The following is a 19183-nucleotide window of genomic DNA, read 5'->3' on the forward strand; positions in this document are numbered from 1 at the left end:
TGATGTGCTGTGCTAGGCTGGGACTGTTCTCAGAGGGTAGCAGTAGAGTGTGGGGGAAACTAAAAGCTTTATAGTTTTGGCTGTTATTACAAGCCTCGAGATCTCATATACCCTACCTCCTCATTCAGCACTGTGATCGCTCCATCTGTAAAATGGGGGTGGGAGGTGGGAAGGTTGCTAATATGTAGAGGGTTGTTGTGGAGATCACCAGATAAAAACACACATAAATTCAGAGCCCCAGCTCTTAAGAGAGCACATTTGAAGACTGAATGCCTTTCACTTTCCCTGTAAGCGCATGCATGTGTGCAAACCCATGTACACATACACATCAGTCATCTTCAAATTCTACCTACAAAAAGTACCCCTTGGCTGTGACTTGCACTTAATTCCTGTTAGGAGGGCCAAAGTAGACCCCTCCCATCCAGCAGGCCAAGGATACTAAGCAAGAGCAAGCAACACCTTGGCTCTTCTCACCCCAGTTCTATAGCTTCTGCTAACTAAAACCAAGAACCAGCAATTTCAATGAAGAAGAAAAGAGAAGTGAGTTGTTCCCCATAGGGTGTAGTTTCAAGATGAAAGTTGTACTATCTGTTGTCATCACTTGTGTTAGGATTTGCCAAAACTGTGCTACAGACTTCAGGAAAACTCACAGGCTCGGGGATCAAGCAAAGAGATGACTTGGAGCTAAGGGTATGCAAGAGAACATTAGCACAGACTTGGATGGCAGCCATTTTTAAAGTCCCTTTTCTGGAGATTCCAGGTCTGTCTATAGGTTCTTCTAGTCTCTCAGAAGCATTTTCTGATGCCAGCATCCATGGGACTCAGTGGCAGGCTTAGACTTGGATGCATTTCCAGAAAAGGCAGGGTACAGAGCAGGGTACATGCACTCTGGCTCTGTTCTACATCCAGAATCCCTGGACCATAGTCTGGGCTGGGCTCCTGCCTCAGCTGACATTCCTCGCTCCTCCAACAATGAAGAGGCCAAGCCACACCCTCTCCTTTGCCCCAGTTCCCTTCTGCCCTCCATGTCTATAGGAAAATGGTGATGAACTTATGACTCTAGCCAGTGATGGAAAAATCACTTCCCTACTCTGCCCTCAGTAGTCCACACTCTGGAGGCACTCATAATCAGTCATTGCTCAAGGGTCTGCTTAATGTGTGCTCAAACTACTTCAGCCTGACCATGGACAAATGTCAGCAGTGATATTACTAAATACTTAACAATAATCTGTCCATTATTGGACAAGATTAAGCCCCCATGGACTTCCTACAGTTGTAGAAGCATGCCCTGTACCCTAGGGTTCACATCCTCAAAGTGCTGCCTCTCACCTGGCTGTGATTGTCCCCTGACCTTACTTCCCAGTATCTTCTATGCAGATTCCTCTCCTCATCCTAGAAAGCCCAACTGTATCCCCATACTTCTGTGTGTTGGCTCCCTCCTGTAATACATATAGAGCTCTTTACGGGGATGCTGGAATCTAGAGACCACAGCTGTGTTGTCTTCGACATTCCCAACCTACCTGCCATTCTCCCCACTCCCCCAGGGACCTGGAGTGCCCCCTTACACTCATTTTCTCCCATCAAAGTCAGTCCTCTCAAGTTCTGCCTCTCCTCTGTAGGCATACTGGAGTCCCACACCTGCTTCTTAGAGTTCTCAATGCAAAAGAATTCTAGGCTTTTTCTCTGATTGCAATCACAGAGGTCTTGTCTTGAGGTCACTCTGATGTGTAGACTGCTAAGCACAGTCCGTACTTTGAAAACTGTGGATCTGACCACTTTTGGGGGACGTAAGGCATAAGACTCTACATAAAAATCAGACAGAGTCAAAATATACTTAGGTTGATCTCTCTTTAGTAGCTGAGTGGTTGAATTCACTGTAGTCCATAACTCCATGGGAGCTGGGGGTGAGGGCACTCCTCAGGGTGCTGCGGTGCAGTGGGGCTGTGGAGTTGTATATCTGCTTCCTCCCAGCAGGAATAACACATGGGAAAAGACACCAATGGTTAATACCACTCCCAATGATAACTGGCATTTACTGTCACTGAGAGCCGATTACTCGTGTGGGGTGTCTTCTGTCTTCTTTGGAACTGTTGATCCCCTTCCATGAGAAGACAGGGGAACTTACAAATCAGCAGGCAACACTGAAACCAAAACCTCAGTCTGTCTGTTTCTATAGGCAGGGCTTTTCTAGTGGGTGTTGTTGGCTCCACCTTCTCATGGAGACAGGCAGGGACCAACGGCCACAGATAACCTGCTAATGCATGGCCGGTAGAGTGTGGAAGGCCGCGTGGCTGCCTGAGATGGACCTCATGTCTGTTTCTTCCCAGCTATGAGACAGGAGGTGCACAGCTTCACTTCTTCCTGCTGCCTGGCACCTCTAGAATCAGAATTCCTGGGTTGTGCTGAAGATGGAAGCAAAGCTAATCACTGCCTGCCTCTTGCATTTGTCGTCGGTCCCTGAGCTGAGCCTGCCATAGCCCATACAAGCCTGGGTGCTCACTGTTGAGGAGGTGGGTGTGGGTTTCCCACCTTCTCCTTCCCTGAGGACTTCCTACCTCACAGTGAGGATACAGGAGCACTGGAGAGTGATGGAAAACTGAGGAGTGTGGGGACTCTAGAAAGAAAGTAGAGCAGGCCTCTTGGGGACTCCTTTCCCGCCTTCCTGCATGAGAACATTGACCTCTAAGGCAGAGCCATCAGCGTATACCTGGGGTAGCAAGACTGTTGCAGAAAATCAAATTGTGCCTCTGTTGCCTTACCAGCTAAAGTCACAATTTCAGGATGACTCAATCAGAGTGATGGAGTTGGAATTCCAGCCTGCTCCCTTTCCCGCTAGGCTCAGGCTCTTTTCCTAAACTCTGCTTAGCAGGGACCACCACTCCTGAGTCCTAACAAACGCCCCCCAATGAGGGCAGCTTGTTTAACTGCTGATTTTCCACCAAGAACACGGTTTCCTTCAGAAAGATTGGTTACAACAGAAAGAGAGAGGAAAGTTTTCTAAGCTATCTCACAGTGTCAGCGAAGCCCACGCCTTTACCCACTTCCTCCCCATATCAAGAACCCCGGCTATTTATAGCCGGCAAAAAAAGAGAAAGAAATAAAACTGAAAACATCCGAGGCCCACCCTGAAATCCTCATGTCTTCAGGCATTCCCATAGGCAAAGCTGGGTCCGCTTGTCATCACCTCCCATCCCCACGCTTTGCAGCGCAGAATGCGGGGCTGCAGCGGGAACACGTCTGGTGGGAGTGCCATTCCGTTACAAGAACGTATTGAGCAGTTTCTCAGAAAAGCTGGCCACTTGGTGTTACAGAAATAAATTGAGGGTGTAAGGCTCACACTCAAAATAAGTTGCCCACTGTGGTTCATTGCCAAGATCACTGCCCACCTGGTCCTGGCTGGCTGCATGTTTGACCTGCACTGCTGTTGATTCTCATGATGAGCCTGGTAAATTCTCTCTTGTTCATAGATGCTGATGCTCAGAGGATCTGGTCTGCACATCTTGCAGGAGGTACCAGCAGGCAGAGTTTAGTATATAAAGCACAGAACCCCTTTCTGCTGTCTCACACTATCTCGGTTCTGCAGCCCAGGCTCTCGGGCCTTATCTGTACAGTTCAGAGATGTTGGGAAGGGCTCTGGTCATCAGTCTATGTATAGCTCCTGGGTTTACAGTCCTTCTCCCGCTCATCCTGTGGACTTTCTTGTTCCTTCAATGAGTTTCTCACTGCTGGCCTGGTCTCAGGCTCTGGTCACAGGTCCCTCCGAGACCTAACAACTAGACATCGATACGGAATAGGTATAGCACTCTCCCATCAAGAGCCTCCAGGTATGTGTGAGAGCCTGCCTCGCAGTGACTGAGCACTTGACCATTGTGCTTAGGTCCCTGATGTGCCTCGTATTAACAGTCGGATTCTCAGAGAAGCTGAAAAAAATTGAGTTAGGAAAATAACCCAAAGGGTGAAGGACTCACACTACGGAGCCTACAGAGGTTCATTGCCAAGATCACTGAGTTCTAGGCTCTCTTGTCTGGTTGCATATCTAAGTAGGCACCCACTTTTCTATACCTAGGATATCTCTTCTCTTACATGAAATGATGGTATCTTCTGTGGGGGAGGGGAAGGATATATTTTCATAGTCAGCTACATCTTAGAGTCGGGAAACCTTGCTGCTTAAGGAGCTCCCTGGGGGTAGAGGTGGATGCAGTTGTATCTTCAACTTCTCTTACCAGAAGCCCTTCTGGTCCCTGTTCAGAACCATCATCCTTTGCCTCTGTATACTTCTTCAGCTGCACAGTGAGCCTGGAGATGAACTTATCTGGTATTCTCCTTTCACAGATAAGGAAACCAAGTTTTTCACATAGCATGCTGCTACATGCTGGTCATCCCTGACACCCATACATGTTAGATCTCCAAGGATCTAACATGTATGGACAAGGGTACAGAACACTGCTAAGGCCTGAGGGTCCCCAGCCTAACTAGCAGCCAAAGCCATGCAGACTGTCAGCCCAACCCCCATTCTTTTTTCCAGGGAGGTTCCGCACTGTCCCCAGCTGCGGTCATCAGCCCAGACAGGGCCCGACAGCAAGCTGTGGCCTTGGCAAAGGAGGTTGGCTGTCCTACCACATCGGTCCAAGAAGTGGTGTCCTGCCTCCGCCAGAAACCTGCCAACATCCTCAATGATGCTCAGACCAAGGTGGGCACTGGTGTGCATGCAAGGTGGGGAGGGACAAACTTTTGTCTTTACAAATGGAAGACCAAGGCCTAACAAGGGGGTGCAATGATCCTTGCCACCCAAGCTACATGTCCAGTGGATGGTCAACTAAAGATGAATTTGTCTCCTGAGTCCCAGTCCATGTAGGAGCTGCAGGCTGTGATGGAACACACAAGGCTACTGATGGGAAACAGGTCTCTCTGTCATTTGGGTGTTTTATGTACAGACTGGGAACTATGATGGACACCTAGAGTTGAGAGGCAAAATGCAATAGCACTTGAGAAGGGGCAAACCTCATGCTAGGGACAAATAAGCACAATGTGAGATCACAGCCCCTTAGACAGACAGCTAGGCATCCCTTTCTAGCTGGAAAGACCTTGTTCTCAGCCTGGGTTTCTGGCTGCCCCTGACATTGGTGAAGGAGACATGAGCAGACTTGGTCCTCATATCCTCAGAAGTGTGAGTTTGGACCCTGAGGCCTGAACCAAGTCTTTTCCTCAGCCTCACCTATGTGGGTTGTGCTGGCTAGTGTCACTCATTAGAGCCATCAACTTTTCTTTAAGGCCTTCCCCTTATTCCTGTTCATCCTGAAAACCTCTAGTTACTTCATCAGACGGGCTCTGTGAGGGGCTCCGGGAGGTCAAGCATTGCTGAGGGGAGATTTGCAACCCAGCTACTGGCAATGTCACAGGCTGTTCTTCTTGCCTGTTGTCACGTTTATTTTACCCTTGCTTTCTATTGGAGCTCCTTGGATTTGGAGCATGGACATCCGTGATTAAGACCCCACTAAGCAAAGCAATCTAATGGGTATATAATGGACGGTCACTTGAATGCACTGTGAGACAGAATTATGGGGCTCTGAAGGTAGAGAAAGACACGGTTCTATCTTTCAGAGTTCCCTTCACAGAGGTCTTTTTGGTCTCTGTCCCTGTTCAGACCCATTAGCTCTTTGCTACAATGGTCAGCTTCAGCTGCACAGCCCAGACTGGGATTGCCTGCTTTTTAAAAAGGAAAGTAAAACACAGGCAAGTAATGGCCTTCTTCCTCACCCTGCAGCTCCTGGCTGTTAGTGGCCCTTTCCACTACTGGGGTCCTGTTGTCGATGGCCAATACCTACGTGAAGTTCCAGCCAGAGCGTTGAAGAGGCCTCTGCCAGCAAAGGTGGATCTACTCATAGGGGGTTCTCAGGACGACGGAATTATCAACAGGGCAAAGGCTGTGAAGGTAGGTGAAGGGAGGCAGGGTGGGGCCTCTGTACCCTTCTGCTGGCATACTAGGTCAAGAACGACTGACTGACTGACTTCTCTGGCTAGCAGAGGACTGTTATCCAATGCTGCAGAAGCCTAGAGGTAAAGATGGCAGAAGCTGGGTTCAGAACTAAGAATCCACCAAAGGTGACTAATATGGATATGCCCACAAGCGGCAGCTGGGAATCAATCCCTGTGAAGAGCTAAGAGTAAGCTGACCTGGGTGTTCCCAGCCTCAGGGATACCTCATCATGAGCAAAAACACAGCTCTCTCACAATGTGTGTACAAGGACGTCTATCAGAGCGTTAATTATTGTAGCAAAAAAAAAAAAACTTGGGAAGAAATCCAGATGTCCCTTGACAGGGAAATGGTTGGCTAAATTAAGATACACTCTCACTTCTAAATATTATGCAGCTGCTAAAAATCCGAGCCTGATCTCTCTGCTGGCTTGAGGAATGCCTCTGATGGACAGCAAAGGAGAAAACAAAGACGTAGAGAGACATGGAGTTGAGTTAGCACTCTTGTTTAAGAAGCAAGTATATGCATGTATGTAAATGTACATATTTGTGTATTTCTACATGAAAGGATCATGGTGCGGACAGATAAAACCAAGCAGTTAACATTGGCTTCCACAGGAAGGGTGAAACAGAATAGCTTAATCTACACCATTGCCTTCTCCACATAATGAGTTACATGGATTATAACCTTTTCCTTGCAATCTCACATGCAATGCTTCCTTGTGAGAGAGGACACGTGATCTTTGGGCAGGCGGCCCCATCCTCATGCTGCTGGATCTGGAAATGTGTGCAGAACACTCACCCCATCTCTCTGTCATGAAAGAGAGGAAGGCTACTTTCAGAGTCTCAGCTTAGGGTTCGTCTAAGACAGGGAGCATGGGGTGGGGGTAAGAGCCACCCTGGCAGGTGTTTTCTACACTACCTCCAAGCAATGGAAGTTCCCCCAACTAGTGATGAAATTAGCCAGACTTCCTGCTAGTCAATTTGGACTGTGATGGGTCAGAGCACAGCCCAGTTCACGATTCTCGATGATGCTTGTCAATCATAAGACGGCTGCTAGGCTGTGTGGCTGCCTTGGTCTTGCCCTTCCTAGCTCCGTCTCAGTGGTGTTTGGGGAACTTCCTGTCACTGCTGACAGACTACAGGGCCAGAATCCTTCCTTGATACTGCATTTGGATTCAGGGCAAAGTTCCCTTTGTTCAGTCACAAAGGAACACGGTGACATACCGCAGGAGGCTCACCACTAACCCAGCACTGCTGGGGAGGTATGGCCTTGGAGGTGGCCAGAGCAGGGAAGTCAGTGTGCATGTCTGTACTTCTGCAGCTCCACCCTACAGGGAGCAAGGCCTTGGTACACTGCCCATTGGTCACTCAGTTCCTTTTAACAGAGCTCTAGTGTTATCTTAGGACCTTGTGTCTGATGAGCACACCCGGACACTGCCTACCTAGAGGACAGGGATGGTGAAGCAGTGGTTGATAGGAAGCCAGAGTTCAGCTCTCTGTGTCTCAGTCCCTGTTGATGGGAAGTACACCTCCAGCCCTGCTGTTCATTCAGCAACCCCCAACCCGTGCTTGACCCCAGACTCCTGCCAGAAACAAGAGACTGCTAAACATCTCAATTTGGATGCCTCCAGTCCCTCACCTTTAGCTCACAGTGGTCCCCACTCAAATCCGCACACCCACTACTATCATCCGGTGCACCTCTGCTCTCAGGCTCAGTCACAGTAGATTCACCTTACCTTCTCTCAGTCTACAAGCCAAGCCCCTCTCTGGCAGTCAGAGCTGTGTCCCGACAGTGGCCCCAGAAACGTGTTTAATGGGATCTAAATTTATTCCTTGCTATGCCCTCCCTAGTCACCTTGCATGACCAGAGCAGTTCCATGTCTTCAGTCTTCCTTAGTTAATGCTGAGGGGTGTGATATATGCTGTCCCCTCTCCTAGAATGTCCTCAGGCTTCATGAGCCTCATTTCATCTGGGGTCGCTTCTGAGACCCTAAACCCAGGAAATCACTGCATCACACAGGTTGCACGGCGTGAGTATCTAACACCAGCACCTGTTGGCTGTACCCCTGAGAACAGACCAGCCATTTACACTGTGCCAGATGCAGGACCAGTTAGGATGGTCCTCACTACCGATTGTATCCTGCTCTCTAGGAGGTAATAATCAGATCAGAACATAGAGAATCAACACAACACACATTTGGAAATGGCTCTATGCATGCTGCGTAGAGAAGTGGGCATCATGTCCCTGAAGGTAAGAAAGAGCTAGCTGGGGTCCATTGCCCATGTGGCACTGCCAGCTCAGTGAGCAAAGACTGACCAGAACCCCTCCCTTAGCATTCTGCCAGCAGAACAGGGGGAAAAGTCCTGGATGTCTTTTGTCTGTAGTTGGAAGCATATACGTTTCCCCAGAACCAGAGACTTAGTTTCCCTATCTGTAAATTGGGAGACAGTTCATACAGATCCTCCTGAATATTCCCAGAGAACTCAAAACCTACTCCACTGTCCAGAAAATAGTCGGACTTGACAAAACGATAGATATTTTAATGCTGAATTCCTTAATAGAATAGTTAATAATACTGGTCCCCAAAAGAAATACAAAAGACTTACAGCCACTGAACCATCTGTCCTCAGGTCAGTTTTACAGCAAAAGTAAACATACCTACTAAAACAGGCATGCGCGCGCACACACACACCACACACACACACACACACACACACACTTTCTCTCATAGCAACCTACAGAAATGCCAACTGGAGCCCAACCTACAAACACACACAGTCCAGGGAGGGATTGGTCCCTCCTAGCCCTCATTCAGCCCCTCAGACTAGCCGTTCCTTTAAAAGAGACTACCAAAGGCACTCAGACCAAAGAGGGTGGGTAGGTAGGGTTTCATCAAATCCCAAATTCCCTCACCCTTGCCACCCAGGCCACCAGGGTCCACCCAATGAGTCCTCATAACACTCAGAGACATACCTGCAGCACATGGGGGCTGCCTAGATGCCTGGCAAGGTGGGAAGCCTCCGTTTGCTCAAAACGATCTCATTTCCGAAGTCGAAGCATTCTATTGAAATTCTCCATTGATCTCTGAGATGGGAAATTATCCCCCCTTCCTCCTTCTCCTCCTGACTGCTGAAGTTGACAGTCTGTCTGCATTAACCAAGACTACATTTGCATTAGCAGAAGCAGACTTGTTCCAAGATGCACGGTGCCGCCTCCCCTCCAAACATCTCCAAGGCAGGCAAGAAAAATCCAAAGCTTAGTGTAGCCGACGTGCCCTGGGCTTGGCTGGGAGTTGGCCTCATTCAGGAGCAGGTGCAGTGGGGGCCTGGGAAGGGGGGGCTGTCTGGGAGTTGGAAAGCCGCACCTGGCAGCCAAGTTGCTGGCATGAGCCCCAGTGCAGCAATATCGAATCCTTGGTGGCAGCTCATAGTAATAGGCGGATGCGGGAATCCTCCGTGTGTGTGTGTGTGTGTGTGTGTGTGTGTGTGTGTGTGTGTGTGTGTGAGAGAGAGAGAGAGAGAGAGAGAGAGATTTCTTGGAAAGATGTGCCACCACCCCAAATCCTCATACTAGATCTGGACCTAGGCAGACACAGGATGTGAATTAGGATAATGGGTCATGATTCCTGGTTTTGACCACGTGGCTTAAGCAAGCTGTTTAGCCAGTCGGAACTGTGGATATTGTAGCTTCCAAGTAGCACAGTGAGCTACTGCATATCTAAGATATGCTTTCTGCATATCTAAGAATGGAGACAGCTCTCTACAGAGAGGGACTCCGTGGGGCTCCAGCTCCAGGATGCCCTACCTAAGAATCTGTGACCCTTTCATTCCTACTTGAGTCTCAGACCCTCAAAGCCTGCCACCCTATGTCTTCCCATCTAACGCTCTGGAGGCTCTCCCTAAAGGTAAAACATGTGGACTTAACCCCCAAATATACAATATTTTATGACTGTTAATGTAAAGACAAGTGCCAAACAAGCTAGAATTGTTCTATTGTCATCACTGCCATCCTACTTCCTCTTATTACTTGGAAAGAAGCTAGTAGAATATTTTGTGTGTGTCTAAACATGTGATAGACACTTGGCATTGATCCTGCCGCATCTGATAGGAGGCCAGCTATTGGCTCTTAGCTCTCTAGTAAGATAAGTAGTGATCAACGGTTCACAAATGACTTACGCACACACCCCCAGGGTTTCATTAAAGACTCTGTGTCCTGAGGTCTTCTGGGGTTTGGGAGGAAGTTCTGAGCACACAGATAGAGCCCGTGCCTTGCAGAGCTCACAGAACTAAGAATCAATGACACATCAGCACTAAGGGTTTTGGGTCTTGAGAAAACAAGAAACAGGGATTCTTCGAGCCCTGGAGAAAACAGAGCCAGAGAGCTGCAAAGGAGACAGGAGAAAGGGAGATACACTTTAGGGATCGGCAGGAACAGCCTATCAGATGTGTCCCTTGGATTGAGACCTGCATGGGAGAAGAAGACAGCTGTGAAACGGGGACATCTGAAGGAAGATGGAGCTATTGGAGCCAGAATGGCAATGGCTGTCTGCCAGACCCAGGACGATTATATCCTAGGAACCTGAGGAATAGTGGAGGGGACTGAGAAAGACGCAAAGGCGGGGGAGCAGTGATGTGTGATCCCCATGGATATTTAAGCAGTAAATGATGGTGTCGACAGACCCCTTTCAAAATGAAAACACAAGCATCTTCGTGGCCAGTCAAGACCCTGGGGATTGTTGGGTAGTGGGGAAGGTAGAGACTGGACAGTGGTGCTGTAAACATGCAAAGAGGTCCTCGTCTTTTCAGGAGGACCTAGAGAGATGGCCTAATTTGAGTGTGTTCAGAGGATGGTTCTGGTCTACCTCTCATTAGAATGAAAGCCTGGCAGGAAGAAGGTACCCCTGGGTAAGCAAGAGTATGTACAGAGGAAAGAGATGAATGGGACATGCATTAGCTGTGAATGACTGGCAGCCTTCAGGAGGTGGGGACATCTGAATAGGAGGCCTGCGGCTTGGGCTGGACACAGAGTTAGACCTCTCTAATTTGATCCTGGGTGTCTCAGCGAGAGGCCTCATCTTTACATCAGTGAGGGGGAGCCACTGCCTTCAGGGTGTCCAGTAGTCCCCAGCACGGCTGGTAGAACACGAGGGTCCTGGTACTTGGACATCTCTGCCCCATCCCTCATGTTGGGGAGTAGAGACAAGCTATGCCTTCCAAGTGTCCAGCAATCCCACTGTGACTGTATATCCTTCAGAATCCCAGAATCCCAGAATCCCAGATGGTCGTCTCACCATCATGTCTGCATCAGTGCTGGGGCCTTGCAAAACACCTAGAGACGGGAAATGGACACAAGTGCCTCCCACCCCCGCTCATCAGTGCCTTTACTGAGGGCTGGGAGCTGGGCCAACAGACCAGGAAATTTGACATCCATAATAGTTCAGTCATCAACACTTGCACAGCCCTTCAGAGATCCACAGCATCCGCCTAAAGAAATGAAGATTTATTAAGCAAGAGAGGGGTCTTGTTCTGTGAAGCCAGACCCACAGGTCCCTCTTCATCCTGTAGTAAAGTGGTTTAGTGATGTGGGAGAATTGTCTGTATTCTGTCAATCATATTTTAATAAAACGCTGATTGGCCAGGCAGGAAGTATAGGTGGGAAAACCAGACAGGAAGTAGAGGTGATGCAATGAGAACAGGAGAATTCTGGGAAGCAAGAAAGTTCTTCTGCCACTCCTGCACAGACCACCGAAGAGGCAACATGTAAGCTGTCACACTGAAAAAGGTACGGAGCCATTATGGCTAACATAGATGAGAATAATGGGTTAATATAAGTTATAAGAGTTAACAAGAAGCCTGACCTAATGAGCCAATCAGTTTATAACCTTATGGAGTCCTGTGTGTAATTTCTCTTTGGGATTTGCCGGCTGTTGGGGTACCGGGCGGGACGGAAACCCCAACAAGCCGGCCCTCATGTTACATATGGCGCCCAGACGTGGATAGGTGAGTCCACGGAAGGCCTGGGAGAGTTTGGGAAAGAGTAGAGTTGGGTATGTTTTCTTGGTGGCAGCAGTTTTTCGGTTCTGCTCTGCTTGCTAGAGGCGGGCAAGTGCTCTCATCTAGGAGAGGCTTCTTGACTCAGCCTTGGCTGCAAAACCTTGCAGCTCATTGGGAGGTCCTGCCACGAAACACTTGGATGCTGTTGGTGGAGAGCTGAGCGCATGCTTTTCGGTCGTAGCAGGAAAAAAGCTGCGCTGTTTTTAAAATGCCAGCCGTCCTGCCAGGGCAAATTCTGACTCTTTCAGGCAGGCGGTCCAACTGAGTGTGGTCCCAGTTTGCTTGCTGCCAAGGACCTTGAAAAGCCATAGAGTTGTGGAGGCAGTGAACACAGCTCTGGCTGGTACCTCAGCCACAAGACTGGAAAGCTAAAGAATGAGCTGGATCTAGCCGTCAAAGCCACAGCTTTAAAGGAGAGGATTAATCTTCTCCTTAAAGACTCATGTAGTCAAAAAAGAGATAGAGATACAGTAAAGAGAGGTTCAAAGATGAACAAAACCTCTAAAGAGTTTACAGTGTGTTAAAAATATATGCAGGATAAAAGTTAAAGTTCTTAAAGGAAAAAAAGAGAGTAGTTGGGTGTGGTGGTACACACCTTTAATCCCAATGCCTGGGAGGCAGAGGCATATTGACCTCTGTGACTTCAAGGGGCAGAGGTAGATTGGCCTCTGTGACCTCAAAGTGTGGTGGTACACACCTTTAATCCCAATGCCTGGGAGGCAGAGGCGGAGGGATCTCTGTGAGTTCAAGGACAGCCTGGTCTACAGAGTTATTCCAGGACAAAGATATATACAGAGAACCCGTCTCAAAAAGCCAAAAGTTAAAAGTAAAAATAAAAGAAATAGAGGTTGAAATAAAGCCGCATAAAGATGGAAAACACACAGAGAATCTTGATACTGTGTGTTATTATGCTCTCTTTGAATTGTTTGAATGCTGAGGAAGGAGCAACAGTTGCTATAAGACTTTTGTTTATAAATGCTGCTGAACTAACCCAAGATAGGCATTTTGGCAAATGCAAGGCAAATACCTTGGCTTCAAATTTGAAGTCAAAAGGTATGTTACTTTGGAGAAGAGATTTTGCTTTTGTCTCCACAGAAAATGAGAGGCTCTGGATTTATTCAGAGTTAAGAAAAATCACCTTTGACCAATGGAGGCCACCTGAAAAATCTCTGACAGGAATAGAGGGCCCAGATGACATAGTTCCACATCCAGAACAGATTCAAGACTGCTGCCTGAGATGATCAAGACTCACAGGATACTCCAGTCAGGACTTGATTATAACTAAATTTTCTTTAGGTCCCCATTTGATTATCAGCGCCCCCAACCAGCAAGAAGTAGCCTGAAATACTACGCCCATATTCCCAACAAATGGACTATGGGTATTTTCCTTTGTTTAAAAAAAAAGAGGGAAATGATGTGGGAGAATTGTCTGTATTCTGTCAATCATATTTTAATAAAACGCTGATTGGCCAGGCAGGAAGTATAGGTGGGAAAACCAGACAGGAAGTAGAGGTGATGCAATGAGAACAGGAGAATTCTGGGAAGCAAGAAAGTTCTTCTGCCACTCCTGCACAGACCACCGAAGAGGCAACATGTAAGCTGTCACACTGAAAAAGGTACGGAGCCATTATGGCTAACATAGATGAGAATAATGGGTTAATATAAGTTATAAGAGTTAACAAGAAGCCTGACCTAATGAGCCAATCAGTTTATAACCTTATGGAGTCCTGTGTGTAATTTCTCTTTGGGATTTGCCGGCTGTTGGGGTACCGGGCGGGACGGAAACCCCAACAAGCCGGCCCTCATGTTACAGTTTAGGGCCTGTAGGTTTTCTGTAGTTTTTTCATTGATGCTAGTGAAACTGACAGTTAATACAAATTTGCCTTTTACTAAGCGACCTAGGCCAGAGATTGAACAGGGTGTTTCCAACTGCCCTTCTGAACTCTAAAGACAACGCCACACGCAGCCTTGACTTTAGTTAACTCCAGACTGCACACGAGGAACCTGAGGACTCCTCATGCTGAGGACTGCAGGACAGGCCAAAGTCACACCACTAGGGAATGCAGAGGACTGAAAACCAAGCAGGGCTGCTGTCTCCAAGCAGGTCCTTCTGAGGGAGCCTCTTAGTTGCTCTTCACCTACAGCACAGACGACATAATGGGCTTCTACAGGTGACTGTCTTGTGCTCCAATCCTCTCAGAAGCCACCCAGGGCTGGACCACAGCATCCTCTACAGTTTATTGATACCAGGTTCAAAAGAGATGAAATCATCCTTCTAAGACCTTTCAAAGGCAGCTTGAGACTTGGACCCTCATATTGATTCCCAACTCAGTGTTCTTGTCACCACTCTGGGCTGTGCATCCCTGGGTCAATTTCCTTCCATGTTGTACTGTCATGGGTTTGCAGTGTAACTCTGGGTCATGATTAAGTTAGAGCCGAAGGAGGACTGGGTGTCCCCATGATAAGGCCTGGGCTAAATACCACCCTTGCTGGCTCACTGTACGTGGCCCTAAGGGGTACAGGCTCCACTGGTCTGAGATTGTAGCAGAAAATAGGGTGACACCATACCCAGAAATAGGGCTCTTGGAAGACTTTGGTGAAGCAGTCAGGAAATGCTTAATACCAAGCTGTAAGTGGCAGGAGGTATGTGACAGCTTTTGTAGTTATTTTGTTATGAGTAATTCCAGAAAATCATCCAATTCAGTTTCCCCCATGCCTTTGGAAATTTATGAAATCAGTATGATAGACAACAGATGGGTTGGTGAAAACCAATATTATCAGCCTACAGTAAATGAACGGTAGCCCCCAGTTTCTAATGATAAGAGCAAAGTGGGTGAATGATATTCATGTGGCGCTTTTTTTTGTGTGTGGGGGGGTCTTGAGTGAACGTAGATATGTGGGTGAGGATGGAGTATGTTTGTGTGCTCTTACACAAACCTCTTCTTATTGTGGCTTTGGGGTCTGGTCACATTCACTGATATTTGGAAGCTGTCTTTGCCTGGGATGCTCATGTACTCACAACCGTGCTTAGCAGATAGTGACGAATTTCAGAGTTCTTTCTAAAACATCTATCAAGACTAAAGAAACATGGCCCTTTTGCATGCTAGCCCCCGTGGTCCTCCTCACTGTCTCCTGAGGCTAGTGTGATGCACCTGGGACATGCCTTCCATCAGTCATCCCTCAGGTGGGTAGGCCAGGCTCCTGTCCTACAGGTGGGAACATGCTCCTTAGCTCGCCAACATGCGGCTCCTGGTGTCCTGATCCTGTGCTGAAAGGAGTTTATAGAGCAGTGTAAACACACCAGGGCCTGCCATTGTATGGGCTCGTGGTATACAGAAACTCCTGGAAACACGTAAACATACATGCATCCTGAGCCTGTCTGGGGATCAGGCATCTTGGCCTCACTCCCAGACCTGCATCTTCTGCCCTCCATCTCCAGAAAGGAGAAAACTGAGACCAGAAGGTAGGAGCTGAGTTTCTCCACCGCACAGTGTAGTCAGCTGCCAGCAAAGAGCAGGGCAGGGAGGCTGAGAGGGACAAGAGTGACCACTGCTCCTGAGCACTTAGGCCTCCCCTCAGCCCAGCAGGGCAGCTTCATTGTCTGTCTCTCCTAAAGCAGGCCTGGCCCTAGCCTCATCTGTGTACCCTTGCCCATGTTAAGCTTCCTCTGTGAGGCTCTGGATATCCACTTAAATGTCCCTGTCTCTGCCCACTGGGACATAGCCTAACAGACAGGGGAGCAGGACCTTATGGTCCCAGACACTTCCCAGGCAATGGAGAACTGGCCCAGAGGAAGAGTGTGTTCTTAAGGTAACACTATCTGCTCATATTCTGAACGACCAGGGCAGTATATGGGAGGGAACAAAATGTCTCACACCAGACCACAGCTAGGTACACGCCAGCTAAACCTAGCCAGATAAATCCAGAAAGAGGCAGCATGTGGCCCAGTGTTAAACAGCGGTCAGGACTGAGACGGACTAAGTGGGATTGGCTTCGCATCCTTCTTTTAACCCTGGAGGAAGGCACTCCCAAGTTCAGATGGGCAAAGGAAGGCACAGGTGGGGGAGAGCCACTTGCTTAAGGTCACACAGTAAAGAGCAGGTGGAGCTGGAACAAGTGCAAGAGCTTAATGCTGTGCTTCTCTGGGAGAAAATTCTAGAATAATGCTTGAAGGACACACTGTGTACCTTTCGGGATATGATTGGGAAAATCCACATCTTTCTCTTTCCTTCCTCTCCATCCCATTTTTCAAAGCAATTTGAAGAGAGACAAGGCCGAACCAACAGCAAAACAGCCTTTTACCAGGCACTGCAGAACTCGCTAGGGGGGGAGGACTCGGATGCCCGCATCCTCGCAGCCGCCGTATGGTATTACTCCCTGGAGCACTCCACAGACGACTACGCCTCCTTCTCGCGGGCACTGGAGAATGCTACCCGGTAAGCCAGGCCCACCAAGCAAGACGGGGCACTCAATATGCCAGTTCGTGCAGGGTGTAATTCCTCTGCCTACTGTGGATGAGGGTTCAGAGGCTTTTCCAATCTCGACAGAGGCCTGGGTCATCATTGAAGCTCAGGGTATCCTCAGTACCTTGAAGTAGCTCTCGCTGATGGGCCTTCAGACCACTTGGGAAGGAGACATGATAAGGCCCAAGGGTGCAGATATGTGCTTAGCTCTATACTCAACTCCACGTGTGATCAGAGCCTACTCAGCACGTGGGACTGGAGACCTACTAGAAAGTTTCCATCTCTTATCCAAGCAGGATGAGCCCAGGGTTGTCAAGCCTACGTGAATCCTTTCCTTGAGATGCTGTTGTCCCCTGTTGATACAGTCCCCTCATCCCCACTCATTATTCAGGCTCCTTTCCTGAGAAGCATGTCTTGTCCCAACCCCAAGGAAACTGAAGACTGCTCCCAGTCTCTGCTGTCCCTAGTGTCCCTCTGTCACAGCACTGTATAGGAAGGACTGCACCATTAATTCACTGAAGTCATGCGCAACGTTCTTTTTTAATTCATGTTCATGTGTATTTGCAGGTACATGTGTGAGTAAAGGCCTACATATGCATATGTGTGTTATGTATGTTTTTATGTCTTTATGTATGTATGTATGCATGCATGCATGTATGCAGCATGTGGAAGGCCAGTGGACAACACTGGGTGTCATCCTCAAGAATGCCACCCACCTCCTTTGAGATAGTCTCTTCCTGATCTAAAGCTTCCCACTTAGGCCAGACAAACTGGCTAGTGAGCCCTAGCGATCCTACTGCCTCCACCTCCCCAGAGCTGCAATTACAGTAACAGACCACCATCCCTGGCATTTTTACACAGATCTGGGGATCAAACTCGAGTACTCATGCCTGTGAGAGAAACACAGTTTTCGCTGAGCCAACTCTCTAATCACCAAACTTTAGTTTATGAGCAAGTAGGTAAAGTAGGACTACATTTAGAGTAAGGATCAAGGGGCAAACAGACCGCAGCCCTCTTCCTTCAGAGGCCCTGGGCATGTGACTCCCAGCACGCAAAAGACCTTGCTGGTTGTGTGGAAGGCATGGTGGTTTGTATTCTGGTTCCCCCACAGGGGAAAGCTGGACCCACACCTGTTCCTCTCCCTCCAGAAGGAGCACACTTACCTTGCTCTATGGTATGAGTACAGGGCCAGAGTCAAAGCTCCATCTTAATGCTCTCATTGACCGTGGCTGTCAGGAAGAATGGGCTGGAGGCCCTACATGGCCTCTCCATCCGGGAGAACATCACTCCACTTGGACAGTCTGCAGCAGTAGAACTGTGGGACATCTACTTGGAGCCTATAAAGCCTTTCTATGCCTCTTGGTGAAGAGCTCCACTCTAAACCAAGAAACCTATGGCTGACTTTGAAGCTGGACCTAGACAGACCATAAGAGCCCACAGAACACAGTTCCTCACTCGGAGTGACTTCAAAATGGACTTGGGGCTACCCCGGGTTTCACTAACGGATGAGCTTAGGCAAACTCAGGGTCTTACTTCAAACTTGTTATCTGGCCTTAAAGGCAACTTATTTCCAGGATAAGGGCTGAGATCTAGTAATACTCAACTGGGGAACTACAGCCCTCACAGCTCAGGCCTCATTTCCTCCTGGACAACTCAGGCTACAAACCCCCTCAGCCTGTCTGTCTCCAGTCTCCCGGAAGTGTCCCTCCCTGGGGTGGCAAGCATGAGTCTTTTTCTTGATGTTTTAGACCCATCCTGTGTTGTTCACAGGTGACACCCAGCTGCCCATATCTACCCTCTGTGAGAGACCCTTTTCACTGGTCCTACCTTGGAGCTCCCTCTGTGATATTTCAGCTTTACCACGGATCACCAAACATTACCAACTCCATGACCAGGAAGAGGGTGACAGCCCACTGGTTAGACAGAATTTCAGGGTGTCCTCAGCCTCCAGCATTGCAAAGTTTCTGCAAGACAGGGTCCCAGGCCAAACTTCTCAGCTGGGAGACCAAAGAGGACCAAGAACTCTTGGGCCTCACCTTACCAACCGAGCAGTAAGGATGAAAAACCCTGGAGCTAAGGCCAACACAATCTGTCTGATTCCTGCATTTGACCAGTTCTTGAGGCACGGGGCCTGCTTGGCCATACATAATGGAGTCCACCGCTACAAGCAGGGCTTCTTAAGTTGGTTCCCATCACTTGACTGAGGAAGCCACATGAATACCCATTGCCTCACCAGGCTTTTTTTCGCCTGCCTCTTACCATTTGGGCTGAATGGGGCTTTGTGTGGCCCTTTTGTGAGCAGAAGCCTGGAGAAGCTTTCTAATCCCTGCAAAAACAACCAAAACCGTCTCAAAGCATTGCTGAAAGTTGCCTAGGGTTTGAGGTTTGGCAAATTCCATCCTAGCTAAAAGCCCTAGGACTAAGGGTATTTTATTCATGAAGTATGTTTGAGAACTCTGCCTTCCGTTCAGAGGTACACCTATTTATGTTGTGCTCATCCATTTGGCTTCCTAGCATGTTTTGCTGGCAACTCTTTAAGCCCTGTTAATGTTCAAAAAAGAGGTTTATACCTACCAGAGGCCTCTTGACCTGGGAAACCCATCACCATGGACACATTTCAAACTGCAGTCCCATAAACCAGAGTTGTACATCTACCAGTGTGGCCACCGGGGAACTGGAAGGCACCTCAG

General features: G+C 48.5%; 1 protein-coding gene across 1 annotated transcript in view; it reads left to right on the plus strand.

The window, feature by feature from the left end:
* Positions 1 to 19183, plus strand: part of Tg (thyroglobulin) — a 176477-nt gene that overhangs the window by 146243 nt on the left and 11051 nt on the right. Inside the window, exons 43-45 of the mRNA XM_087898830.1 lie at positions 4526 to 4690; positions 5765 to 5932; positions 16285 to 16466. Of these exons, the coding sequence (XP_087754956.1) occupies positions 4526 to 4690; positions 5765 to 5932; positions 16285 to 16466 (515 nt within the window). The remainder of the gene's footprint in view (positions 1 to 4525; positions 4691 to 5764; positions 5933 to 16284; positions 16467 to 19183) is intronic.

This window comes from Myodes glareolus, chromosome 19 (assembly GCF_982192425.1).
Source record: "Myodes glareolus chromosome 19, mMyoGla1.1, whole genome shotgun sequence".
NCBI classification, from domain to species: Eukaryota; Metazoa; Chordata; class Mammalia; order Rodentia; family Cricetidae; genus Myodes; species Myodes glareolus.